At 44.2% G+C, this 27,616-nt stretch overlaps 1 protein-coding gene across 23 annotated transcripts in view; it reads right to left on the reverse strand.

Annotated features, from left to right (window-relative positions):
* The window catches only part of DTNB (dystrobrevin beta), a 244,904-nt gene that overhangs the window by 17,996 nt on the left and 199,292 nt on the right, over positions 1-27,616 (reverse strand). For 18 of the 23 annotated variants that reach the window (XM_058682732.1, XM_058682731.1, XM_058682738.1 and 15 more), the window contains 4 exons: positions 26,490-26,575; positions 25,530-25,643; positions 20,768-20,864; positions 14,345-14,365 (listed from right to left, as the gene is read on the reverse strand). In XM_058682732.1, the coding sequence (XP_058538715.1) occupies positions 14,345-14,365; positions 20,768-20,864; positions 25,530-25,643; positions 26,490-26,575 (318 nt within the window). The remainder of the gene's footprint in view (positions 1-14,344; positions 14,366-20,767; positions 20,865-25,529; positions 25,644-26,489; positions 26,576-27,616) is intronic. The other 5 variants (XM_058682745.1, XM_058682739.1, XM_058682737.1 and 2 more) reach the window with 1 other exon arrangement.

A 27,616-nucleotide genomic window follows, 5' to 3' on the forward strand; every position in this document is an offset into this window, starting at 1 on the left:
GGTCACCTCCTCTAGGGTCAGATTCCTGACATGCTCCCCAGAACTCTGACAGCATTAACCTCACCTCTCAAATTTTATCTTCCTTACCATTGTGCTAAGCACATGTAAATGCTTAATAAATGTTTGTTAAATGACAATGAGGTATATCAAGTTTCTGACCCTTTTTCTTCAGTAATGGAAAGTGGGAATGGAGCCAGAGCAGGCAGTAATCTCCAGGGAGCACTAAATCTATCAGTCATCAATAAAGCTTTGTGTGACATACTTAACTAGATGAGTAAATGTGGTTGGTAGGCAGACCTCTGTGAAGGCTCCCAATGACCTTGCTCCCTGCTGTCACACTCCTGTGTAATCCCCTCTCCTTGAATGTGGTCTGGGCATAGTGACTGCTGCTACTGAGTCAGGAGAATGGGATGTCGCTTCTGAGATCAGGTTATAAAAGACTGTGACTTAGGTCTTGCCCATACACTCTTTCTCTCTCTTGTTTGTTCAGTCTAATGAAGCCAGCTGCGATCTTGTGAGCCACCCTGTGGAGAGGCTCACGTGACAAGGAACTGAGGCGGCTTCCAGCCGCCAGCTGGCTTGAACTGAGGCCCTCAGTCCGGCAGCCCACGAAGAATCCTGCCAACAACATGTGAGTAGTTGAGCCTTGAGATGCCTGTAGCCCTTGTGAGAGACCCTGACCCTCAGCTTGTGAGGACCAGCATCTGGACTCCGGGCCCATAGAAGCTGTGAAGTAATAAATATTTATTCCACGAAGCCACTAGGTTTTGGGGTAAGTTGTGATACAGCAACAGGTAACTCATATTCTCAGGTTGATTTTCTTCTTGATACATTATTGGGTCAGTCCCATCTGAAGGACATTTGATGGAGAAGGAATGGGAGGGAAGGTTGTGGAACATGAGAGATCAAGCCCAGAGACTCAGGGAAAGAGGACTGTGAATGAGAATAGGCGCAAGGATATATAATCAAAAAACATTCTACCCGATCAGAGAATGTGTCTAAGTCCCTGAGTAAATGAGCCTGTCCTGATGCCGAAGTCCCAACCTCTTTGCTTTGTCAATAATCACAGGCCTTAGAGATGATTCTTTGCTGCCAATTCAAAGACTCAGAAGAGGAGGGGGAAGTTGGAGGTTCTGAGATGGAATCCTAGCTCTCTCCACCACTCTGGGGTAGACACACAAAGAGGAGGTGTGATTCGGTGGGAAGGGCATGGCCTGCAAGTCGGGAGACCTGGGGTTTTCTTTTGACCGTACAGCACCTGCTTTTTAATTTTTCTGGGGCTCAGTCTTCTCATTTGTAAAACTGAGTGGCATCAAGCAGATGATCTCTGAAGTATTTTTCTGATTTAAAATTCTATGATTCTATGCCTTTGGCCAAGTCACGTCATCTCAGTGATGTCAAGTAATCACGGCTTTGCTCCAGTCACAAAGAGGCCGTCGGTGAAGGATCTTCTGAGGGTTCCCGGCAGCCATCTCAGGGTCAGATAACGGCATGTTCTATACCGAACACACCTTTCTTTTTTTTTTTTTTTATTATTTTTTTAATGTTTTATGTATTTTTGAGACAGAGAGAGACAGAGCATGAGCAGGGGAGGGTCAGAGAGAGGGAGACACAGAATCCGAAGCAGGCTCCAGGCTCCGAGCTGTCAGCACAGAGCCCGACGTGGGGCTCGAACTCACGAACTGTGAGATCATGACCTGAGCTGAAGTTGGACGCTTAACCGACTGAGCCACCCAGGCGCCCCCGAACATACCCTTCTCACCAGTACGGTGAGTACCAGAGATGCTGTCCATTTAGATTCATGCACACAGAGCCTCTACGGAGGTGCAGGGAGCAGGTGACTGCAACAAGGATGATTCTAGCTCAAGACGCACAGAATTTCAATAAGCCCCTTCTAGTTACACGCCCACAAGCTGGAGTGCGCAGAGCACACAGAGTTCGAGACCCTGTTTGCAGTGCAGCGCAGCACTCTAGGCGTGCTATCAGTTACCTACGATCCTGGGTAGGGATTGTTCACTCTCTGCCCTCTCGACAGGTCTGGGCCAGACAGATACACTACAATCTGCCTGGGGCACTGCGTTGTGAAATTTCACCATGTCTCAGAAGCGCAGATGGGCTTTACATTCAGGCAGGCAGGACCTCCCCACAGAGACTGCCAAGCACTCCAGTCACTGCAAACCAATCTAGAATAAATGGTCACAGGAGCAGGCTGGGGGCAGCATCGCAGTTGGAACCTTGAAGTTATGGGGAACCTGCGAATCACACAGAAATCAGGAAAGGTGGAGGAACTAGTCAGGCGGCTCCAGGGGATGGGGATAAACTCTCCCATGCGGGTGTAAAACCATCTTGCGCCTCTGGGTTTGAGCTGCCAGGACAGGGGCAGTTAGCCTGGGGAAGCTAGGGAAGGTCTGCAATACGCTACTTGGTGTTCGAAGGTTTCCTGATGCAAGGACAGTGGGATCTTGCTGTAATACGACCTATAACAAAGGCTTGAATGCAGCACGGGCCAGTCACCAATGACTGAACACAATACATGCCCTGTCACTCAGGTTCTCTGAATACAGAGGTCCCTTGTAGTTAGAAACAATTCTGCTAGAAATACAGAGCTCGAGAAATACATTCTGAGACGCTCTCCGGTCTGTTGGCTCTTCACTTCTTCTAAATTAGCAAAAGAGTTTAAAAACCTGAGAAAACTGGGTATCACATTCTAAGAAAAGGACTCAGAGATTATGCTTACAATTTCAGAATGTTCATGACCCCAAGAAAATAGCCTCTCTTTTAGTCCAACATTCATTTTATATTTGAAGAGACTGATGCCTAGAGCGGCCACAAGGTTCCAAATACATCAGTAGGAAGGCTACGACTGGTACCCGGGTCTTCTAACGGCCTCATATGGCTAGGAGAAAACCAAAGCATAGCACGGTGTTGCTGAGGCCTGGAGGAACCCATGTTTCAGTCGAGACCCGAAAGGAGAGTACAGTGATTATGACTTAGTCTCTTGTCTATGACACAGATCTAATATTGGAGCCAAAGCAGGTACACAGTATGCCAGAGAAGGTGACCTGAGGACACTGTGAGCAGAGACAGGAGCTCACAGGCTGTGGCAGAGAGAGCCGGCCCCAAAGGGAGAAAGGCACTGTCCTTAGCAGAAGGGTGATTTGCACCACACTCAGCTGTGTTCAGGCATCCTCGGCATGGTGCTTGGCACACAGGAGGGGCTCCAGAAATACTGTTTCCTTCCCTTCTTTTTCTTCACGGGACAGGTATGAATTTTTTCCTATCTCCTTGGTACACACTACAGTTAGGTAATCGAGCCTGGAGCGGCTTGTGGCAAAAAGCCTGATTTTGAGTTACTGCCCTCTATGGAGCCCTGATAACTGTATCCTCTGCACAAACACAGACCCACCTGAAACTCTGAGCTAAGCTGTTATCATGGTACCAGAAGGAGGCGTTTTAGCCTCCATCTGTCTCTCTGACTCGTGGATACCTGCCAGGGAGCAGATGGCCTTTGTGGACAATTACCTTCATTTTGCTGCAGTGTATTTAAATTAAACAAACTGGCCTCTTTGCTGCTGATTTTCAGAGGCCCTCTCAGAAAAACAGCAACAACAACAAAATCCACAAAAATCAACCCTGGGAGAAAGGAGCTGCAAGTCTGAAATTTAGATAAGGCAACCCTGACTGTATAGGGGAATGGGATGTATAAAGAATGGACTTTTTTTTTTTTAATGTCGATTTATTTACTTTGAAAGGGAGAGAGAGAGAGAGAGAGAGAGAGAGAGAGAGAGAGAGAGAGAGAGAGAGATCCCAAGCAGGCCCTGTGCTCAGCTTGGAACCTGATTCCGGGCTCAATCTCATGACCTAGACGTCATGACCTGAGCCAAAATCAAGAGTTGGATGCTCAACCGACTGAGCCACACAGGTGCCCCTAAAGAATGGACTTGGGGCAGATTTTTCTCCCTTCAAGAAAAGGTAAAACAAACCCCACATACTATATCGATCTGATGTTGGGTGGCTCTGCTCGGAAAATGCAGCCATCACATCAAATGTGCAGCTGAAAGGAGAGAGACAGGAGGCCGCGCTGCCCATCCTGCGTGCCTAACACGACAACAGTTGAGACCGCTAGTAGTTAGCACCAGGGATGGGAGCAAGCAGACAGCAGAGAACGAGGTGGAGGAGACGAGAGAGACAAGCGCATGGAGCGAGCAAAGAAACAGGCTGTGATTCCCTCCGGGGTGAATTAGAAACAGCGAAAGAGCACGCCAGGAGACCTTCCTATCTGAGCAAAGGTGCTGTGTGACTTAAGTGTTGTGTAGCCTTTCAAGGTAAACTTTGCGTCTAAACACCAGAGAGAAGAGCTGACGAGTTTTACGATGTCTCTCTTTTCTTTCCACCACAGATACCATGAACGTACATTTACGTACTGTGTAGGTCTGTTGGAAGGATAGGATGGGGCCACCAAAAAGTGTGCCAGCAGTCCCTCTGCAGAGGGCTGGCACCCGTTTGTTCCCACGTCACTTCAGGAAACTCAGGGCTTACACACAGCCTGTCACTCACTGTTCACTGTGGTGGTTCATGGGGTAAGTTGCTATAAGACAGGAAACAGCTCCCATGGGACTGCTGGATGTTTATGGTCTCGGTACTGGCAGTGGGTAGATTCCGTCCCTGTTCAAGTCCAATTACACTGCAGAAGACAAAGCTTACCTCAAGGCTTCGAGGGGTGGGAGGCAAGTTGTCTAGCTATCTTTCTTAGTAGGAGGAGGAAAGCATACTAAGCTCCAGGGACAAAGAACAACCTACTACAACTCAACATAAACCCAAAGATCAAAAGAAGTTGAAATTTAAACTTTCAGATAGGGAAGCTCATAAATTCTAAGACTAGATTACCCTCTTTCTGTTTGTTTCTCCTAGTCTGTCCGACTCTATTTGAGAATGGTATTCCTTTAGTTCTCATTTCAAAGCCAGTTCTCGGTGAAATGATCAGGGACCTCACTGAAGGGAAAATCCCTATAAAATGAATACAAAACACTCAGCTTGCATATTAGAAACAAAAAGAGAATAAACTGCCAGGAGAGCATGGTCCTTATTCAGACAGCTCAATCGGTGATCAGGCAAGAAGCCAGAACCTATCAGGGATATTTTAAACTCCAATGAGTCAAATTTAAAGGCTACTTATAGGTATGCAAAACTCATATGGTGAGGTATGGCACCCTTATTCAACAGCACCATTCTTTGCTGAGTCCCTGCTGTACCCAATGCAGCAGTTAGAGTCCAGGCTTTGCAGTTAGGGAGACCTAGTTTGGATGTCAGCTTTACCATTTATTAGCAGCATGCACCTGGGTAACTTACTTAACCTCTCTGCATCTCAGTTTCTTCATATGCAAAATGGAGATAATATCTTTACAGGCTGGTGTGGATGAACATAAAATGCTTCACACACCAGCTCAATAGAGGACCACCTGCCATTATTCTACTTTGAAAGGTGCTGTGGGTCACAAAGGGGCAAAGTGTCCACTGTTAGCAGGCTCACAGTCCCCTGGGGTTGTTAGGCATGTATGCAATTAGCATACAAAGGAGAGTGAAATCCATGCCTTAGTGGAGGCACAAAGGAAAAGCACAGAATCGAGAGAATGTAACTCTGAGCTTCTGGAACAGGGTAAGGTTTCACAGAAGAGGTAGCATCTGAGAGTATCTTGAGGGCTATAATTTCAATAGGCAGAAAAGGCTCGGGAAGGGCAATCCAGGTGAGGAAAGGGCATGAACACAGGCCGCTGGCCTGGGAGGGGAGGCTGCCTGTGGGGGGTAAGGAGCAGTGTGGGGGGGCTAGCATATAGGGAGCACATAGACACGTGGTAGGAAAGAGCAGTGTGGCCTACCATCATCTGAGCCTTAAATAAATAGTCACCTAGTTTATTTACTAGGCCGGAGATGGCAAACGGCAGCCTATGGCCATATCCAGCTCACCACCTGTTTTTTACAGTCCATGAGCTAAGAATGGTTTTCACATTTTGAAATGGTTGCATTTTAAATGGTTATACAAGTACCTACATAATATCTCTGATTTGGTTTACAAAGCATAAAATATTTACAGTCTAACCCTTTAAAAAAATTTTTTTTTGTTTTTAATTTTAAGTAGGCTCGATGCCCAGTGTGGGGCCTGAATTTAAGACCCCAAGATCAAGAGCCACATGTTCTACCCACTGAGTCAGCCAGGCGCCCCATACCGTCTAACCCTTTAATAAAATGCCTACTGACCCCTGCTGGGGGCAGCGGCACAGGGAGCTAGGGGAAGGTTCCAGAGGAGAGAATGGCGTGGCCAGTGCCATGCATTTAGGACTCTGGCTCTGGAGCAACGTGAAGGAGGGACTGAGGAGGAAGAGATAGGGCACAAGGAGCCCTTATGCGGAGGCTCTTCCAACAGACCAGGTGACAGATGATGGAGGCTGGAATGAAGAAAGGTGGTAGGAAGTGGAAAGAGAGAGACACAAGCAGGCTTTTGGAGAAAAACTTGCCTGCACCTTGACAAGTGCGTGGATGAGGAGAAACCTGAGACAGTGTGCAGACAGGGAGCTGACAGGAAATATGGCCAGAGGACTGATTTGCGGGGAAGGTGCCTGGGAATCGTTCACCATCCAGTCCACATGTAAACCTCAGAATCAGGGATTCTGAGGATGCCTCGGCGGCTCAGGCTGTATCGCAGAGCAAGGTTCTCTGAGCTCAGGGTAGTGCTTCTCAGCTGGGGGTAATTTCACCTGCTAGGGCTTGGGGAGGGGGATATCACTAGAATTTACCAGGTAGAGGTCAAGGGTCCTGCTAAACACCCTACAATGCACAAATCAGCACCCCCAGACTCCCCAGAGTTATGTGGCCCAGAGTTCCACGTGCTGAGGATGAGAAACTTGGCTGAAGGTGAGTCAGAATCTTCTTTTCCCAGGCGGCAGGCTGCTGTGGAAGGAAGGGCAGGTCACCAGTAGCCTCGGGTTAGGTTAGGATCGTCAAGGGGCCCAAGAATAAACTCTTGTATCTTCCGCACATTTGGAAGATGTCCTGGGGGTGGGGGGCGGCTACAGGCCTCAGAGTCTCCTAGATTGTCTCTTGGTTTCCTCAGGTCTGAGCTGGTTAAATACGGCAGTTGAAATTGGAGATGTGAAAGCAATGAATAAATAGTGAATGTTACATATATATTTAAGTTAATAAGAATACAAAATAATAAAAGTATTGAAGGATTTACGGTTAGCCAGCTTGTAGACCTGTGGTGAGTTGGTGTGGTTTCTTATTAAAGGTACCACATTAGCTACAGTTAACCGTCTCTCTCTTTGCCTCTAATTTTGTAAAACAAGCTTCTACTTTTTCTTTCTTCTTTTCTTCTCTTTCTCTCTCTCTTCCTCCTTTTCTCTCCCTCCTCCCTTCTTCCCTCTCTCCCCTCCCCCTTCTCTTTCTTTTAAAGCATCGGGGCATCCATACGGTAATGCCAAATGACAGTAATTCCACTTGCCAGACTATGATTGGCAGCAAATGGAGAAGAGTGCAAAAAAGTCTAGTGTACCTTTTATAACATGCTTCTTGTAGCTGAAACTAAGCAGATGTTCATTTCAGTTAAGGACTCTAGGAGAGAAGGCTCCCTACTGTTGCGTTAGTGTTAATACGGAACATCAGAACCAGCCCGAGGTCAGCTATAAGACCCAAGAGATTGGTGCAGGATCAGGATTTGATGAAATGCCTACAGATGCTCTCCAAGTGAAGGATCATAGATCCAATCCATGCCAAGAGAGGATGCTGGGGGGAGGTCTACCAGGAAGAGCACTAGGGATTCCTCTCCTCCTGTGGAAGCCCGAGAGATAAACCAAAGGAGGGGGCTTCAGGGAAGCAGCGGATATTTTCTTAGGATGCTTTCTTTTGTCTGGAAAGGAGGAGGTAGAAGGCTGGCGTGAAGAAACACTGAGGAAGGAGCTGGGTGTTGAAAGAAAAGCCCAGTGCATTTGAAAGTCACAAAAGGAGACACCAGTCTAATGAACCCAGTTGGTTTTCTATAGACCCTTTCTGGCTTTCGCCTTTCCCCAACATACTGGCTGGTACAGGTGACAAAAGCATCAAAGGACTGTGAAGCTGAAGTTTGCAGATGAGGAAACAGGTTAGTAAAGTCTATGGACATGTTTAGACAGAAAAGTGGTTTTGATGAGAAGGACCTTTGAATCACAAGAGCAATCCATTCATATGTAATTCAATAAGGAGGATTGAAGATTTAATTCCCTCTCCTTTGGGCTGAAACCAAAGCAGGGTGGCGGCTGGACAAAACAAAGCCTATTTTTCAGAGCTATCTACACTACTACTCTACTGAAAATTTTCTTTCCAGGGTTGCTGGTAACTTCCTGATTGGCAAATCCAAGGGCTTCCTTATCCTATTGTCTTATTAATTTTCTCCTTCTTGAAAGCTTCTGAGCGCTCACCAAGAACCCACAATCCTACCCCTCCCACCTCCTCTTTCTTCTTTTTCTCTACTATGGTTTTTCCCTAAGCCTCATGTTTATGGTTTCAACCCTAATTTTATGTTGAAGACTTCCAAATCTACAATGCTAGCCGTGTTTTCCCACTGAAGTTCCAGCTGCATATCCCCAAATATATGGTAGATCAGGCAAAAAGCCTGAGTGCCTGCCTAATCTTCAGAACTCAGTATGTTCAAAAACAGGTCAAAGTCCCCTCCCCAACCCAGATCATCTCCTCTTCTTACTTCTTCAGTCAGTGTTCCCATCATTTTCCTAGATCCTCAGGCTCAGAACCTAAAAAAGTCACCTTTCACTCATTCTTTTCTGCTGATGCTTTGCTGAGACTCAGATTGTAGTATTCTGGGTGAGACAGTGTGTCCCAGGAATTCAATGTTGTTCCAGCGGAAGGACAATTTCTCCAGCTTGGTGTGTAGAGAATTTCCCTGGAGACTTTGGAAGATAGTTTTCATATGCTGTATGCATTCTGTCCAAGAGAGGGAAAGACAGAAATGTAGTGCAGGAGGGAAATAGAAAAGCAGGGAAGGAAACCTCTCAGTTTGTCCTTGACGAGGGTGATGAAAAATACTGCGGAGACTCAAAGCGATTTCCCCCTATATCCTCACACTGTAAACTCCTTGTAGGTATTCCAGGAGTTCTGGGGGAGTGAAATACAAATCTTATTTTTAATACTGTAACAATATTTTCTCCTTTGGGGAAAAAACTGAATGAAAAACAAAGCAACAAACTACCAGGTTCCTATAGTGAGTACAGGAGCCGGGACTGGTGAATGAGCCCACTTCACAGACCCACAAGGCAATCTACGTGCAGTTAGCACATGGGGTCATCTAGACAGACTAGGACTGGAACCCAGGCTGAAGGTCTATGGCAGAGTCACACAGTACATCACACTGATCTTTGTTTACCAAAAGACATCTGTGGAGTTCACAAACTTAGAGGGATAGCAGTGGTGCCTATAGCTCAGGATACCACTGACCTGGCATGTGTTTCTGTATTTAAGGCATGATGCCAATGATGAAATAACGTTCATACTATTTGAGGGTGGTATTTTTGTAGGATTCCTCTTGTTATCCTCCAAAACGCCAAGTTCACTGTCTTGAACATACGTAGTAAGACACTGCTGAATAAATAAGTGAACGGCGATTCTTTGCCTCGGGGTAGAAGTAGCTTCAGCCTTCTATTTTAGAGTATGGTGGGGTCAGAGAGTCCAGAAGATTTAGAGGCATGTGAATTTGAATCACTTCCCAATGAGACTGTATCTAAAGGTTAAGTGAAGCGAGAGGAGAAGTGGTCCATGAGCACATCGAGGGGTTCACCAATAATCTCTTTAATGGACAAAGGAGGCTTTTATTTGTTGTTGTATAGGGTTTTTAAAAAGTACTTTTTCTTAAATTTACAAAGTTAATATTCATGAAGTTTGTTAGAACCCTCATGGGTCAACCGTGGCTAACTAAATATTGAGCACCCTTCCTCTGAGGTATATTTGGGGGAGCCAGATCAGAGACGCAGGCTTTTAAGAACCAGCTCACACCATGCTTTCTTTGGTGTAGTTGTAGTGGGTTATTCATCTGATTCTGGAAATCAGAAAGGGCATGTGGCAAGATCCCACTTGATATTCCAACTTACTGAAGTAAAAGGAAAGGTTCCAAGCGTGTCAATGCTCTCTTAGTGGAATCCCCAAGACTCCTCTAATTACACAATTTTCAGAGTCCCATCTATCTAACCCTCTGGACCATTACCATACTACCAATTTGGATCAAGGCAACCCCATGGGAGCCCTCTATTCTTATATCTTACTATCTAAAGTTAGAGTCTTTAAGCCTGATGTTGATCTGTATATAAAAAGTAGTGATGTCTAATAGGAGAATTCAGAGAAATGTTCCAGGCAACATCTTTCATGAGTAAACTGTACCTCTTGCCTTGGATAGCTCATTTTATTTGGTGTTAGCAATCCAGCAGTACAATTTTATGGTGTGTTGAGTCACTGGGAAAAATGGAACACTGAGATGTAACTCGCATGAATTTAGACATCTGAAATCCCTCCAGACTAGGACCGGAGTAGCCCACAGCTCAAGTGCACCAATGGCAGTAAATACCATCACCAGCATTACTCGTCAGTCTGTTGTTACCTTAGTGAGTTCCTCTGTAACATGCTGGTGAATCCCCTAACCAGGCTGTAGGCGCCAGGTTTTTACTAAACAATTATCAAAATACTTTCAAGTGATACAAATAACTACATATATCCCACATTTTATAGATTATATGTATTTAAAAAAAAAGAGAGGATGATTTTATTCTACATACTCAACATCTGTTCTTTAGACAGAAATGGTAATAGCATTAATCATAATTAATGGCGACCCTGAAATTCCTTTTTCTGATTCCTTTTTATAAAGGGCGTTTCTGAACCATGATTTAGTCTTCTGAACGAGTAGGGAACAGGAGTACCTTGAGCAAAGTCACTGCTCTAAATACTCGAAGCAGTTCTGTGCCTTATAATCAATAAACTTATAAATTCACACCACTTTTAGTTCGAAATCTTGTAAATTTGGTTAATACTAGTTTTCATTCAGCAACTATTTATTGAGTATCTGTTCTGTGGCAGGCACTAGCTAGCGACTGGGGATGGCAGTAGTGAAAAAGGCAGACAAAGTCCTTTAATTACAGTCTGATGATTATCACGGGCCTGATTAACCCTGACTCAGTTGATACAATCTAATTCCTGAGCCTGTTAAACTGTAGGGTATATTGTGGGTTGAAGAGTCACTCAGTGAAGTCTTATCTGAAATAGCCAGGCAGTTCTTCCCTTAATTATAACTCTTGGATCTGAGAAAAGAGAAGGGAAGGAGGGAGGGAGGGAGAGAGGAAAGACAGAAGAATTATCAGCTGAGGTGCTGATGCCACTCAAAGCCCTGGAGAAGTGGCTGAAGGCTGAAGGTGGACCCACAGCACCAAAGCTGTTAAGTCACAGTCATTACCTATTCCTCTCAAATCCCCCCAAAGCTAAAATAATCCCTAAAGAGGAAAGAAGCAAGAAGACGACTACATGAAAAGTTCTCTATAATGGATTTATAGAGCCAATTTTGGGAAGCGTGTCTAGTAAATTCTTCATTGTAGGAGTCTCTCACAACTATTTAATCACCCATATAGGTAACACATTATGATGGGGAAGAAATTAAACTATACCAGCCAGAACCCAGGAAGGAAGAAAAAGTTACAACTTAGCTCTGTGCTAAATACCTTTTTGTATCTCACTCAGTAAGGAGACAGACTAAAACAGAAGCACTAGTTCTAAAGCTTTATGTGTCTACTTGTTTAAAATGTTGAATTATATAAAGCTATTGAGCTTTCAAATTTGAGCCTCAGCACTGAGCCTTGGGTGGGTCCAGTTTAAACCTGTGATGTAAACAGAGGATATTTAAACCTATATCCACAGAGCAGAATGTCTTACCTATATCATAGTGGAGAAAGATGGGGAAAAGACAATTTGTACCAATTTGTGCATTGGACGGTCCTAAGAGAGTACGAAGACAAGGTCATGAACTCAGGACCACGGCCATGGAGAACTTCTAAGACATACACACAAGTGGTTCATTAGGGGCGAGCTTCAGCAGTCTGGGTCTAGCCTCTTACTTTGCCGACTTCAAGGGCATGATGATCTCACACAGACTCAAAGGTCACTGAAGCGAACAGGTTATTTAAGTCCCTGTCTGCTCAAGGTCAGCTTTAAAGCGACCTGAGAAATAACATACCAGCAGTGGCAATTTCTCGTTCTTGGATTACATGGCAATCCATGATGTTTTTTAAGAATGAAACGTCTATTGGAAGCTCTACTGCTACCATTAAAATAGATACTCATAAAGCCCGCCCTCTTCGGAAAGAGAGTTCTCAGGTAAGGTGTAGGGTTCTTCACTCTGAGCCGGCACATTCCCAGAGGGAGGAGATGCTAGTCTGGGCAGATTGTTGGAGTAAGGTCCCAGCAAGTGGTTTTAGCTGCAACGTGCATCTTTGGGGTATAGAGGAGAGAAGAGAAGGAGGGGAACAGTGGCTGTCGGCAGCTACAGGTGAGGTGATGCCCTGGAGCACCACGAAGGAGAGGAGACTGTCAGGGAAACAGCGGGAGAAAGGAGAAGGAAGGAGAGATGTTCTCTTTCCTTCCCTCAACACAAGCGCACCCATCCTCCTATTTGTGGTCGGTGTTACCGGCATCCGCGTCTCTGTGGCTTCTAAGCAAACTGGAGGATTATACGTCTATGCCCCCCTTGAAGTTAAGTGTGGTCATATGACTTGCTTTGGCCAATGAAATGGAGGGAAAGAGAAGTATGAGTGTCACTTCCTGGGAGAAACATTTAATGACTGGGCTTGACTTTCCATGCTGTCTTCTCCTGCTTTGCCCATATGAATGTACCTACTGAGGAAGTGCCATAAGATCAAAGCAATAAACTACGTGTCAATGAGGAAACAAACAAACAAACAAACAAACAAAGCAAAAACAACACTAAACAAACTTTTGTTACAGTAAAGCCACTGAGATTTCTGGGTTGATCACCTATCTTAATCCCATAATCTATCTGCTTTCCTTCTGACAGTCTGTCTCTCCCTTGCTCCTTTCTTGCCTCTTCCCCCATTTGATCTTTTCCTTCCTTTCTTTTCCTCTTCACTCTATTATTTCATTGCCCTCCCAACTGAAAATAATAAATATACTGTTGGGTATTCCTATTCTTTTTTTTCTAAATATTTATTTATTTTTGAGAGAGAGAGAGGGAGTAAGGGGAGTAGGGGCGGGGGGTGGGGTGGGGTGGGGTGGGGGACAGAGAATCCAAAGCAGGCTCTGCAGTGACAGCAGTGAGCCCGATGCAGGGCTCGAACTCACTAACTGTGAGATCATGACCTTAGCCGAAGTCAGACGCTTAACTGACTGAGCCACACAGGCGCCCCTGTATATTCCTATTCTTAATCTAAAACATGGATCACTTTGTTTTTTGAAAAAGAAACAAGTAAGTTTTTTGAATTAAACATTCATATTTCTCTCTTTTAAAATTAAAGCCCTGAGGTAAGTTAAAAATCAGCTTTAGCTTGTATAAAAAAAATGTATGCTTTGAAAACCTTACTATGTTATATAAACATATGGTGTTACTATTGTGGATAGGCCCTCAGTTGATTTTCTTGTGTGGGTTAAGGGCTGTCCGGAAAAATAAAAACAAACATAAACCTTCCCTAAACACCATGCAACAGCCATGCAGCTCAAAAACCAGAGCTCCCCCTGGAGCAGACTCTGAACAGGAAATCACTCAGGGCATAACCAGTCACTTAGCTTTCATTGGTAACTTTGTTAAGAAGGCTCCTGGGGCTGGAGCATCCAGAAGCCTGTTTGAGACTAAAGGACATTTGAAGTCATCAGAAAAACTATACATTTCCATGCACAATCATTCATGATGTAGTATTTCGACCTGAGGTCACTCCCACAACCCCGAAAGTTGTTTCAAGCAGTTAAAGTCACTCTAGACATGAAGCAGCAGCGAATGCAAAAGCAGGGAAATGCGATCGTAGCCTGGCTAATCATGCGTAGTTAAATAAACACAACAGATGTGTACTTTAACAACAATTCAACGAGCTCTGGTTTCAAGTAAGAACATGCTCTGCTAATGAGGTAAACATGACGTGGACTTTCAGGCCGGTTTACACGACTATGGAGCGAACGGCTGAGGGTTTTACACATCACCAATTCTGCAGAGGCGAACTTGTGCAGGGAGGAGACGAGAAAGAATGTAACAGTTCTCCGAGGAAGAGAAGAACATGCAAAAGGAGCAAGAATCAGGTGGAGAATTCCCAAGTTCACTTACTGCCTGCTTTTGCTCTTCCTCCTAGAGGTGTTGAAGATGGAAAAAAAGGCAGAGGGAAAAAGGAGAGAGGTTAATGGCCATCACCACAAAGCATCTGGAAGAAATGATGGAAGAATCAGGCAAACCAGGCCAGGCGCACGGGTTCAGAGACCAAAGGCCCAGACGGTCATCAGGCACCATCAGCTGCACAGAGCGAATGGCAGGCCTCCGTCCCACCCAGTTCATTCAGGGCTAGCCTCTAGAACTGGGAAACCGTCTAATCCAACTTCCTCATTTATGGACAGAAAAGGCCTAGAGAGCCTGACTCGCCCGAGCTCACATAGCTGTTTAGGGTAGACTGGAAGAAATAGCTCAACTAGGACCCAGAAGCCCAATAATCAATCTCCCCATTCCTAATATTCCTATGTGTCAGCTACCTTCCTCTAGGCCAATGGTTCGCAAAGCAGCAGCACCTGGAAACTCGTCAGAGATGCAAAGTTTGGGCGCCTGCCAAGACTACCTGAATCCAAACTCTTGGGGTGGGTGGGGCACAGCAACGTGTTTCAGAGCCTTTCAGCTGATTCTGATGCCTGCTGGTTTGAGAGCCACTGCCCTAAAAACTTCCCCCAAACTAGCAATTTCACCTGACCAGACTCTCTTCCTTAGTCCCCTCCTCTCCACTTGCTTTGGGGCTGCTTTTTTGTGGTTTTGTCCCAAAGATGCGCTTACATCCCATCCCCATTCCTCCAACAAACTGGAAGCTGCTTCAGGGCCCTGAGAGGCTTTTCAAAAAGAACTCTCGACCTCGGTTTTCCACTAATTCAACACAGGTTCATTTAGTACTTCTTATGCATAAGGCCCTGGAAACCTGAAGATAAGATGTGGTCTCTGTCTTTTAGAGCCTCACAGTGACGGCGGGCAGAGTGGGTACTTGCCAACTCTCAGCTATCACAATGCACCACTGGGCGCCGCGGGGAGAAGCACAGCAAAGACGAGAGAAACACTTCTGAGTCTGTCTCTCCGTGGTCCTTTGCTCTTCAGCTACTCTGTCTTTTAATGGGCCTTTGTGCTTCTTCTTTCTCTGCCTCATCATGAGTAACTGTGGTCAGGGAGCCTCTGCTCTTTGCCCAGGGTGTGCAAATCTAAAAGCTGCTGTAATGGTTCTATTTAAATCGGATCCAGCCGTGCAGGCAGTCTTTACTGAACATGTGTGTAGGAAGTCTTAGGGACGGACGGGTGCTTCTGCTTTTTCAGGGTCTGCAGATCTGGGGCCAATGGTAAGAATGGTTTCAGAAAATCCAACCAGTTACAAAAAGGAGAGAGGAAGTAAAAAAAATTGGAAAAAAAAATTTTATTCCTGCAAGGAAGACACATGGACTAGAAATTAAACAGGCACCAAGAACTCTCTTCTGGAGACTCCAACTGAGCACAAGAAGATGTTCTTCATAATCGGAGCCAGCTGCTAGATGCCTGACCAAACCTATACTCACAGGAGCCCAGGCAAAGAAGGCCCTGAGCGTTAGCTCAGTAAGCCTTAAGAAGTTAGCATCTTAGGGTGCCTGGCTCAGTTGGTAAAGCATGCAACTCCTGATCTTGAGGTCGTGAGTTCGAGCCCCACCTTGGGTGCAGGGATTACTTTAAAAAAAATTAAAACAAAAGAAAAAGAAGTTGGCATCTTTCAGTTTTTACATCTGGCACGTGGCTCTGGTCAGAAGGGCTTAGAATTCCACAGCTGGGAAGAGCCTTCCCTTCCTAGCCAGGCTTCCCTGTAAGGCAGAATACTTTTCTCCATTCACTCGGCAGGGCAAAGAGCCATAGGAAGAGTTATTAAACCATTTAAAATGTGTGTTTATTGCTGGCACTAAGTGTTGAAATGGACACTGAGATGGTGGGGGAGGGATGAGGCAATCCTGACAGGCTGAAATTGCAGCTGAGGTCAGAAGACAAGGACAAAAGTTCTCAGGACTGTTTCTAAGACACCTCCCTATTTTTACTGTTTTCTCCAGGCAAGGTAACAGTGCTTTGGCTCAACAGAATAGGGAAATTTCAGGAAGCAATGTTTCCCATTTGCACATTTGGGAACTCTGCTATGGATAGTTTGTCCCAGGACATGACATCATGATAATCTGCAGGAGACACATGTCAGGTTAGGACGGGAATGGTGGACAGGGCAGCCTTTTCAGGAGGTAGGGGCCTCTGCTGTGCACTGGGGTTGGCAGAGGGTGGGCTTTGACAATGTGTTACTAAGGATGGTGTTTTACAATTTAAACTCACAGAAGTTGCTCAGATAAAAGCCTTGAAGGCTCTGTCAACACACTTAACAGGTCAGATACGAGGCCTCAGATGTAAGGTTTTTGTTTTCAGTCAGTCAGTCGTGTCAGTAAACACTGACTGATGGCAACTGGCACAGGAGCCAAGGTTGATTTAAAGGGAATAATAATACTTTAATCACAAATCCAAAAGTGCTTATGTCACCTAAAAACATGTGAGACTTTTCCACATGGGGGATGTCTGGCTAGGTGGCCAAAGTAACACCGTAAGTACTGCAGTTATCTACATGATAATTTATATTTTAAACCTCATTTGCAAATAAGGTTGAAATCCAAAACTGCAGAATTCACCTGGTGACTCTGTTTCAAAAGCAATATTAGGAAAATGAAAAATGAGGCAGAAAAATACTGGAAACATGATTTAGAAAGTAAAATACCAACATACAACCACTTCCAGCTTAAATAAGTTTGGGACAGAGGTTATCCATACACATTAATCAGGGGGGGAAATGTAGGGAAAAGATACCTTCTCACCATGGGTACCTGGGTGTCAGTCTGCATCATGCCACCAAAAAACCAAAAATACAATTAAGAAGGTCCCTGAGGGGTGTCTGGGTGGTTCAGTCAGTTAAGTGTCCGACTTTGGCTCAGGTCATGATCTCACAGTTCGTGAGTTCGAGTCCTGCGTTGGGCTCTGTGCTGACAGCTCAGAGCCTGGAGCTTGCTTCAGATTCTGTCTCTCTCTCTCTCTCCCTCTCTCTCTCTCTCTGCCTTTCCCCTGCTCGTACTCTGTCTCTCTCTCTCAAAAATAAATAAACTTAAAAAAAAAAAAAAAGAAAGAAAGAAAGAAGGTCCCTGGTACTCCTTGGTCTTACTGCCAAATACCTAAATGTGACAGTTAGGAACCAATATTTTCTTGTTAAATAAATGCATGATTAATTTTTACCCTGCCTTCTTACAAAAAAGGACTTAAGATTATTATTGAATAAATTAATAAACAATGGGAACACTTCATATACATCCTTCTTTAAATTATCATTTTTCAGATAAATAGATAATGTACACAATATTTCACTGAAGCAGTAGAAAGAACTCCCTGTGAAATGGAAATTTACTGTGCAGTGTATTTTAATTTATGAGTATCCCAGACCATGTGGTTTCATTGTCCATTTGACTAAGTGCTTACAGCTGTTTTATGAGAGAATTAAATGCTAGCAGATTGAACATCAACGAGGGCAGGACAGTCCTTTGAAATTAAAATTAGGATTCTAAAGCGTATTTTTATTATGGGTTAGTGAATATATTTTCTTAATAGTAGGAAAACATCTTTGAAATTTTCATGGAAGTCAATGATTCCTACGGGTGACCTTCTAGGAGTGCATTATAATACACAAATTAGGATTGTGCTGTCATCTTTTTAGGAAGCTGGACATTAGAGAGGCATGAAATTTTCAACTGTAAATTCTAATCAATGGGTAAAAAGACAACATTCCTGCTCTGTGTTGCAAATTCTTCCTCCCAGTCTGAATGGCCTCAGCCTATCTGGTAAGTAAATTATAAGGCATTTAAGAAGCCGGCAGGGGATTTTACAAAATGGGGCACAAGGATCCTGCTTATTTTAGGAAATTATAACTGTAAGACAGTAGCTAGAAATACAAAGAAGCTCAGCGTTTGGGATCAGAGTTCCAGGCCTCAGCTCATTCTGCCCAGCCCTTGAATACAAGCATCAGAAGTGAACCAGGTCACAACAATATTCACAGGGCTCTGAACCAGGAACTCTAACGGAGACTGAGGGCGGCGCAGCTAACGAGAAAGCACACCGTGGGACTTTGGGGGAAATGCATTCTGACTTCCCTTCAGTTTGCATAAACCTTTTGCCTTTTACAAAAATTACCCTAGGGTATCTTCCCACCTATGTTTGGGCAATGTCTGAAAGCAACTTACTACAAGCAAGTCTGACACAGGCCAGGGATGAGTGGATCCCCTATTATCTCCCATCTTGCAGGGGACTACCCCACAATGGCAGGACTTTCAAAGCCCCACACGGCTCCAGATGCTATACCGGCCAAATGCATTTAAGTCCCTCTCTGCCATCTTGAGTGGGTGATTGGGTTGGATTAGCTGGATACTTGACAACTATTAGAGGGATCTGGGCCAGGTTTTCTTTAAACAAGACCCATTTAGACACGAAATACTTCTCAAGAGAAATTCCGTTAACAGGGTTAATGTAGAAACACGTCCATGCGGGGCGCCTGGGTGGCGCAGTCGGTTAAGCGATCGACTTCAGCCAGGTCACGATCTCGCGGTCCGTGAGTTCGAGCCCCGCGTCAGGCTCTGGGCTGATGGCTCGGAGCCTGGAGCCAGTTTCCGATTCTGTGTCTCCCTCTCTCTCTGCCCCTCCCCCGTTCATGCTCTGTCTCTCTCTGTCCCAAAAATAAATAAAAAACGTTGAAAAAAAAAATTAAAAAAAAAAAAGAAACACGTCCATGCAAAACAAGCCAAATACCCAGGACCAAAGTTAGAAAAAGAGATTCAGCTTAAGACTAAAAGAAGCGAGGGGCGCCTGGGTGGCGCAGTCGGTTAAGCTTCCAACTTCAGCCAGGTCACGATCTCGTGGTCCATGAGTTCGAGCCCCGCGTCAGGCTCTGGGCTGATGGCTCGGAGCCTGGAGCCTGTTTCCGATTCTGTGTCTCCCTCTCTCTCTGTCCCTCCCCCGTTCATGCTCTGTCTCTCTCTGTCCCAAAAATAAATTAAAAACGTTGAAAAAAAAAATTAAAAAAAAAAAAAAAAGACTAAAAGAAGCGATTGTCTTGAGCAAGTCAAAAGTCAGTTGTTTTTTTTTTTAATGTTTATTTATTTTTGAGACAGAGCATGAGCAGGAAAGGGGCAGAGAGAGAGGGAGACACAGAATGTGAAGCAGGCTCCAGGCTCTGGGCTGTCAGCACAGAGCCCAATGCGGGGCTCGAACTCACGAACTGTGAGATCATGACCTGAGCCGAAGTCGGACTCTTAACCAACTGAGCCACCCAGGCGCCCCAAAAGTCAGTTTAAAACACAAACGCTACATTCACCCAAGTTGCTAATACCACTTGCTTCACTATGAAGGGACTCGTTTAGCATAGAGAAGTTGAAGAAAAGTCTCCAAGCTGATGTTTCCTTGAGCCGCACTGCTAGTCTGGACCCCTGTCACTCACACACTCACACTCACAGGTTGTGATGCAGCACAATCACTGGGCTAGACAGTTATATTTATCTCCATTTCTCCTTTAGTTTCTTCCCTCTCTGATCCGCTCTACATATTTTCCCAAACTATTATTTCCCAAACCGTCAGTGACTCCCTTACCACAGGATTCAATCTACTCCCCTCAGCCTGGCTTTTGAGGTAATCCACACTTTGTGATTTCCACTCTGGCTGCGAACTTGGTGTGGTACCACAAAACACAGTGGTTTCCCAGCACAGACACAGAGACTGAAGGAACTAACAGCAGGAACAAATGTATTCTGGTATTGCTGCTACGTATCTGGGTAGATATTTCTGTGGAGTGCCAGTCAAACTGTCCAGGTGAGGACACTTAAATGCCAAGTGTGCCTTTCTCTCCTCTGGGGTATAGGGGCTGTGATACATTTGTCGCATGTTGTAATATGTCAACAACGATAGTGACACCTGAATCATTCCAAATTTATTCAAGCCCCAAGATAACAAACATAGAGCTGGGATGCTCTTTTGTTCCTCCTAATAAAGTTATTCATTAGAATTAGTCTGATTAGCTTGGTCTGCCGCGATAATACTTACTAAAATCGGACTCTTAATCCTTCTTGAGTATTTAGGCGAAATATTTGAAAATTTGTTTTAAAAGAAACTTCAAATAGTCGAGAAACATTTGTTTACATATAGTTAACATCCTATTTATAAACCTGCCTACCACTATCTCAGGACATGACGCTAATTCCAGTTACTCATTTTTTATAATCAGGCTTTACACTAATTAGATGACTTTATGGAGTCGTGTCTAACTTTACGGGCAGTGCCATTTAAGCCTTTAGCGGCACCCTGTTCAGGCAGCACGGCAGGGGTGGGGGGGGCGGCAGCAGCTGAACTGGAGGTGAAGGGGAACAAGCGGTGGGAGGGAGGCGGGGGGGGGGGCGTGGGGGAGCGGCCAGGGCTCTCTCTTACCTTCAGCAGCTTCATCAGCCCCTCCAGCTGAACCATCAGCTCGCGCCTGCTCTCCTGCAGCGCCGACATTCTCTGCTCCAGTTCATCTTTCCTTTGCCTGTCCGAGAGGAGAAGCCCATCCGGAATGAGGCTCTGAAGACAAAGGGACCCTCAAGGAAGGGTCTAAGCCTAGGCGAAATGGGCTTCAGACCCGATTCCGCTATTTACTGGGGTCTGCGATGCTGAGCAAGTTACTGAACTTCTGATACCTTATGTAGAAAGTGGTGATAATATCTGTTTTGCTCACTTTCCTGTTGTGAGAATAGTATGTAAAAATGCTTTGGAAAATGCACATGGCCATATACAGAACAAAGCATGATTAATATCATTGTTAAAGTGATTTTAAAAATTCCTCAGGAAGTCAATTTTAGAAAGATACATGAAACGAGTCCGAACTTAAATTGATAGTGGAGAAAACGTATGAAAACTGCTCAGGGGAAACAGGGTTCAGTAGCTGATGCTTCCAGCACCAGACGCCAGCCTCAAGAGTGAGACTGACATCAGGGTGGCTCTGTGTCTGAGAGAATTCACTTTTCTCCGAGGCCAGGTTTCGCATCAGTTCTAGCTCAATAAGTCCAAAACCGAACTTAAGACTTTAGTCCGCAAATGGTTCTCTTTCCTCATTTCTTCTAGCTGTCATGGCTGAAAACTTCTGTCCTCTTAGATACTTTCCTGCTTATACCCTATATTCAGTCATCCGACTTAGATGACTCTTTCCTAGAAATGTATGTGTCTTTCTCTCCCGTCTCTCACTTTATCCAAGCACGCCTTACCTCACACGTGCAATGGTCTCTTAGCCTGATTAATCCTGATTTCATCTGTTATGGTGAAGTGGAATAGAAATCAAGAGGCTTGAGGCCCACCATTTACTAAATATTGCAACCTTGGACAAGTCACTTAACCTGTAAGAGCCTCAATTTTCTCTTCACTAAAATGGGACTAATTACATACAAACAACTATGGCAATATCTGGAGGATCAAATAAGACCATGGGTATGAAAGATAAAATTAATGGCACCTATTTCCTTTTAGTTTTTCACTGTGGTTGTTAGAAAAGTTTTTAATTACATGTGTGGCCCACATTCTATTTCTATCAGAGTGCTGCTCCAGACCCCACCTGCATGCCTATCCTTAGTGCCTCACCTTCTATTCCCTTCCACGTCTGGAGGTCCAGCTGATGGTTCACTTTTCCTTAAACAGATCCTATCATTTTACAAATCCCAGCAATTCCCCAACTTCTTCCAAATATTATTCACTCCTTAGTGTCCCACCCAAATGTCACTCTTCCCGGGAAGCTACTCCTAATTACTTCAGCAGGTGTCAGATCCTGCTTAATTAATCACTACAACAACTGGTGCTCCTGTGGCACCTAATTTATTTTACCTTGCGTTGCTGTCATACCTACCATGATGCAAAATCCTTGAGGTTAGGGGATGAGTCTTACTCATCTTTGCATGTACTGAATGCTTAAGAGAATATCACATCCAGTATGTACTCAATTAACATCTAGTGAAGTTAACACCATCATTGTTTGAAATCCTCCAAGGATTTCCACTCACCTATCACTTAAGGCTCTCCAGAATCTGGTCTCAATTCCTCAAGTAATTTTATCTCCTATCACTGGCACTCTAAAGATTAATTCAATGGATGCCCGAAACAAATTCTTAGTTCTAAGACTCTTTCCCTTCTCTGAAATGTATCATACTTCTTTGGGGGATCATGCTGAACCCCAACTCCACTTCTAATCTGAAATGTTTTGTCCCAGACTCCATCCAAATCAACCCTACCTTCCATGGTCTAGCTCAACTTCCACCACCTCCATGGGTCTAATTGCTTCTAGCCTCTCTATATATTTTCATACTTAGATTTCTTATAGCATAATGCCCATACTATTTATTAACACTATATAATATTAGTTAACTGACCAGAAAATTATTTTATGTTTATTTCCAAAACTAGATCACAAATTTGTAAGATGGAATCATTGTTTTCTAGTCTTCATACTCCCTAAATTTCCAGCACAGGTATAAATTCAATAAAGAAAAACCGACTCATTCGATTTTCTAGAGAGCCTTTCTTCTCTGAACTTCCGAGACTGGATGCGGTACTCTTTCCCTGTGCTATGCACAACCAAATAATTACACTATGTGGTGAAAATGAAGGAACTATATGTAGCTACAGCAACAACATGGAACGACCCTAAAGCGTAGTACTGAAGGGGGGAAAGGTTCCACTCTATGCATATAACAACATTTCTATAAAGCGCAAAAAACAAAAAGCAAAACTAAACACTTTATTATGTGGGAATACACATATATTTGATGATAGATACTGTTTAAAAAGCAAGACAATGATAAACCAAATTCTGGATAGAGGAGAGCTCTGTGGGGAACGTGGAAGCAAGGAAATGGGCTTGGGGGCACTTACACACACGACATGGTTTTAACAACACATGACAAAGGTGTGGGTTCATGGGTATTCATTTTATCTTTATGCTTCATATCTTACACATTTGTCATATATATTATTGAAATGAATATACCATTTAAAAATAACAGTCATGGGGCGCCTGGGTGGCTCAGTTGGTTAAGCGTCCGACTTTGGCTCAGGTCATGATCTCACAGTTCGTGAGTTCGAGCCCCGCATCAGGCTCTGTGCTGACAGCTCAGAGCCTGGAGCCTGTTTCAGATTCTGTGTCTCCCTCTCTCTGCAACCCTCCCCCGTTCATGCTCTGTCTCTCTCTGTCTCAAAAATAAATTAAAAAACTTAAAAAAAAATTAAAATTAAAAATAACAATCATGGGGGAAAGACAGAATTCATAACCACTAATCCCAAGAATGAAATTCTCTATCTCGTTTTATTACACTAACTGGGTACCTGGCAGTTCCTGGATTCGTATATATTGATCAAAACCAGAAGGATGTCAGATACGTAGAAATGAATCTTGCCCTTTATGTGTCTTTTGATAAACAAAAGTTCTCAATATGAATATAGATGAATTTACCAACTTCTTTCACGGTAAGTGATTCTGAGAAACTATTTTCTATTCCAAAATCCTAAAGAAATTCTCTCACATTTTCTTCTAGAAGTTTTAAAGTTTTGTCTCCATGTTTAATCCATCTGGTAGTGTGCTCTGTATATAGTGTGAAGTGGAGAGCCAATATGTTTTGTCTGTGTGCATAAGCAATTGATCCTGCACGCTTACTAAATAGTCTCTCTTTCTTTAGTGATAACAGAAGCTGCTTTTCAGATTAAACACTTCCGGACTTTTCAAGATTTAGACCCTCCTCAGATTTAGGGTAAATTCTTGCTTCTTGCTGCCTACATGACATCCCTGGGCTCAGCCCTCTGCCTACTAAATCAGTGACATTTTCCAGACACTTCCGGCTGAATTAAGGACTTTTAGCGATCCCACTTCCAGCAACAGTTAAGATTGGAGTATAATCATTTTTTGCTTTGCTAGATATAAAACAGTTACTTGTGCCTGGGCTGTGGTGAGGAAAAGGGAACAGTTGTATCTTATGCCGAGAGTTCAGAGTTAACACTGGGACTGAGTCAGCTGCACATGCTCTCCCAGACTTCGGAGAGTAGCACCAAGCTGCTAACATCCCAGACATGCAACGGAGGGCCTAGGAACCAAATCCTCAAGCCCAATTAAATTTAGGAACTAAAGTGAATTTTCAGAAGAATGGGAATCTCTGTATCTCTAATGATTTTCATCTGCACAGTTTAAATTCTTTATGACTTATTTATTGATGATATAAATCTAGAAAGAAAGACAGTTATAGAAAAACAATCATCTCCATTCTCTAGGAGAAGAAATGATGGTTGAGAAGCTACATGACCTAAGCCAAAGGAAGAATTACAAAAGGATATTCGGCTATGCAGAACCCCAGATGATGGCACATTAAAAATCAACTGTGCAATGTCAAATGTTACAACCTACACAGAAAGGATACTCTTTGGACATCTAGAGGTCTGGTGAGAAGCCAGCCACTAGCTTAGCGTCCAAAAAATGTCTGCATTTACCAAACAGTACACACACATCTTTTTAAGACTGATAGGAAATAAGAGCCTAATAACTTTGATCAGATCACTCTCATGTTAAGCTCTTCTGGCAGACTTCTTCATTCGCTCCAAAACAGCATCTCAGTGGGGGCTGAAGCAGATCTCTGCCCGCATTCGGGTCCTGAGCCCTGAGTCTCCGGGCCCTGAGGCCGTTTATATCTATGTTGAAGTGGGAAGGTTCCACAGCGGTGGTGCAAGGGATTCCCACGTGGTTTTGCATCTCAGAGATGTGCCTGTATAACACGCACCCTTCCCCTTCAACAGAGTCCTGCTCTGACTGTGAAGCACCGGGAGTATATACTCATGGGACAGAGGAGCATTATTCCTGCCAAGGGTCTTCAAAGTCAGACTAATTAACAAAATAAGAAGACGGATGGGAGCACAGTCTTCTTAAAGCAATCATAAAAGTGTAAACACTGCTCTGCCTGTCGTGGAGCCGGACACTGGTGTTGACCTAGTTCTGCCATGATGGCTGAAGTTCTCAGAATCCAAACACCTGAAGCAGTAACAGAATGACTGGAATGTTTTAACTGTTTGCTCTAACAGGACTAGTTGTATTGAGAAACAGATTCTATCCTACTCGTTTTGTTTCCCGACACGTAAATGCCTACTGCAGACCATCCTTTGCAGACAGTGGTGCAGTATCCCTACTTACCTCAGCAGCCGCAGCTCAGCCAGCAATGTGGGGTTCTGCTGGGCCTTCTCGGGGGTGGGCTGGGAAGCCTGCTCATGCTCCAGACGGAGACGCTGAATCTCTTGCAAGATCTCCCTGGAGAGGCCAGATGAAAGAAAGTTGGCTGCACAGTGCTTCACAGCTCTTTCCTGTCAGGTCTTTTTATTCTAGAACAGCCTCTACCAATCTTGTTCTGACTGCTTCCAAATGACCAAGATGTGGAATAGCCACCTTCTTGACATTTCCACACTTCATATTTACTCAATGAAACAATCTTTTGTGGTAGAGAAAGTCATATAAACACTCTTCTCAAGAATTTGAAAAATCTCCACTAAAGGAAAACAGCCACTAGAAGACTTTCTTTCTTTCTAGGGAAAGGAAAAACGAACTCCCTGCAATCTCTGAATGTGGGTCCTATGCTAACTCCCCCCATCTCCCTTCTTCCTCTTGAGCCCCCGAGTGATAAGAGCTGCCATTTCTTCTTCCAAAACCTGTTACTTTACATCTAATCTCCTTGTCCCGGTTTCTACTATTCAGGGCATACTGGTGTGCCGTCTGGTGTCTGTGACTTTAAATGGCTTTGTGGGGAGAGAGCAGACAGTCACATACAGCACAGTGGGCCAGGATAAGATGACCAGATAAAGTGAAAGAGGGGTGGGGTGGAAAAGGGAATCATGAGAGGGGAGCTGGTAGGTGGGAGAAGGCACGGGAAAAAGAATCCATGAGGGCACAGGAACAGGGCTTTGGGCTACCAGAATATACAGCATGCAGAGATCTCCAAATCAGAGTAGGGGCATTCCCATGAGTTGGTCTGGCCTATATTCACTAAGGTGGGATCCTCCTTTATGGTCAAAATACAACTAGTCTGCAAGGAAAAGGAGAATCAGATACTCACATGACAGTCTTGGACTTTAGAAACTGGCTTGGCCTCTACATTCTTACCTGTTTTTGTTTTCCAGTTCTGCAATAAGCTGTCTTTGTTGTTTGTTGGCATCAAAGTTAAAGCTCAAGTCAGTAGGAGGACGGGTCTACAGTGAGAAGAAAGCAAAGGGTTTTTTGGTTTTTTTTTTTTTCTGTGTGTGTGTGTATGTGTGTGTGTGTGTGTGTGTGATTAAAATATTCCAGAAACTTAAGACTACTGATTTTTTAAAACAGATTTTTGGGGCACCTGAGGCTCAGTCGGTTAAGTGTCCAACTTTGGCTCAGGTCATGATTTCACAGATCGTGAGTTCGAGCCCCACGTCGGGCTCTGTGTTGACAGCTCAGAGCCTGGAGCCTGCTTTGGATTCCGTGTCTCCCTCTCTCTCTGCCTCTCCCCCACTCATGCTCTGTTTCTGTCTCTCTCTCTGTCTCTCACTCTCAAAAATAAACATTAAAAAATAAAACAGATTTTGGAGGTACAATTTACATACCATAAAATCCACCCATTTTAAGTATACCATTCAATGAGACTTAGTAAATTTAAACAGTTGTGCAACCAACCACCACAGTCCAGTTTTAGAACATTTCCCATCACCACAAAAAATCCCTCATGCTGGCTTGCAGTCAATTGCCACTCTCATCCCCAACCACAGGCAACCACTGACGTGCTTTCTGTCTGCAGTTTTGCCTTTTCTAGAAACTTCATATATATGGAATCATGCAACATGTAGTCTTTAGTTTCTGGCTTCCACTAAGCATGATGTTCCTGAGGTTTGTCATTGTTGTTCGATGAATCAGGAGCTCCTTCCACCTTATTGCTGAATAGTATTCCACTGTTGCCAGCTTTTGACTGTTACAAATGAAGTTGCTAAAAATGATCATTTACAAGTCATTGTGTTGATATGTTTTTATTTCTCTTGAGTAAATACTTGGGAGTGGAATTCCTGAGTTATCTGATAATTCTGTATTTAATATCCAAAAAAAATTTTTTTAGGGGCGCCTGGGTGGCTCAGTCGGTTAAGCAGCCAACTTCGGTTCAGGTCATGATCTCACGGTCCATGAGTTCGAGCCCTGCGTCGGGCTCTGTGCTGACAGCTCAGAGCCTGGAGCCTGTTTCGGATTCTGTGTCTCCCTCTCTCTGACCCTCC

The sequence above is a fragment of the Neofelis nebulosa genome, chromosome 9, assembly GCF_028018385.1.
Source record: "Neofelis nebulosa isolate mNeoNeb1 chromosome 9, mNeoNeb1.pri, whole genome shotgun sequence".
Classification (NCBI taxonomy): Eukaryota; Metazoa; Chordata; class Mammalia; order Carnivora; family Felidae; genus Neofelis; species Neofelis nebulosa.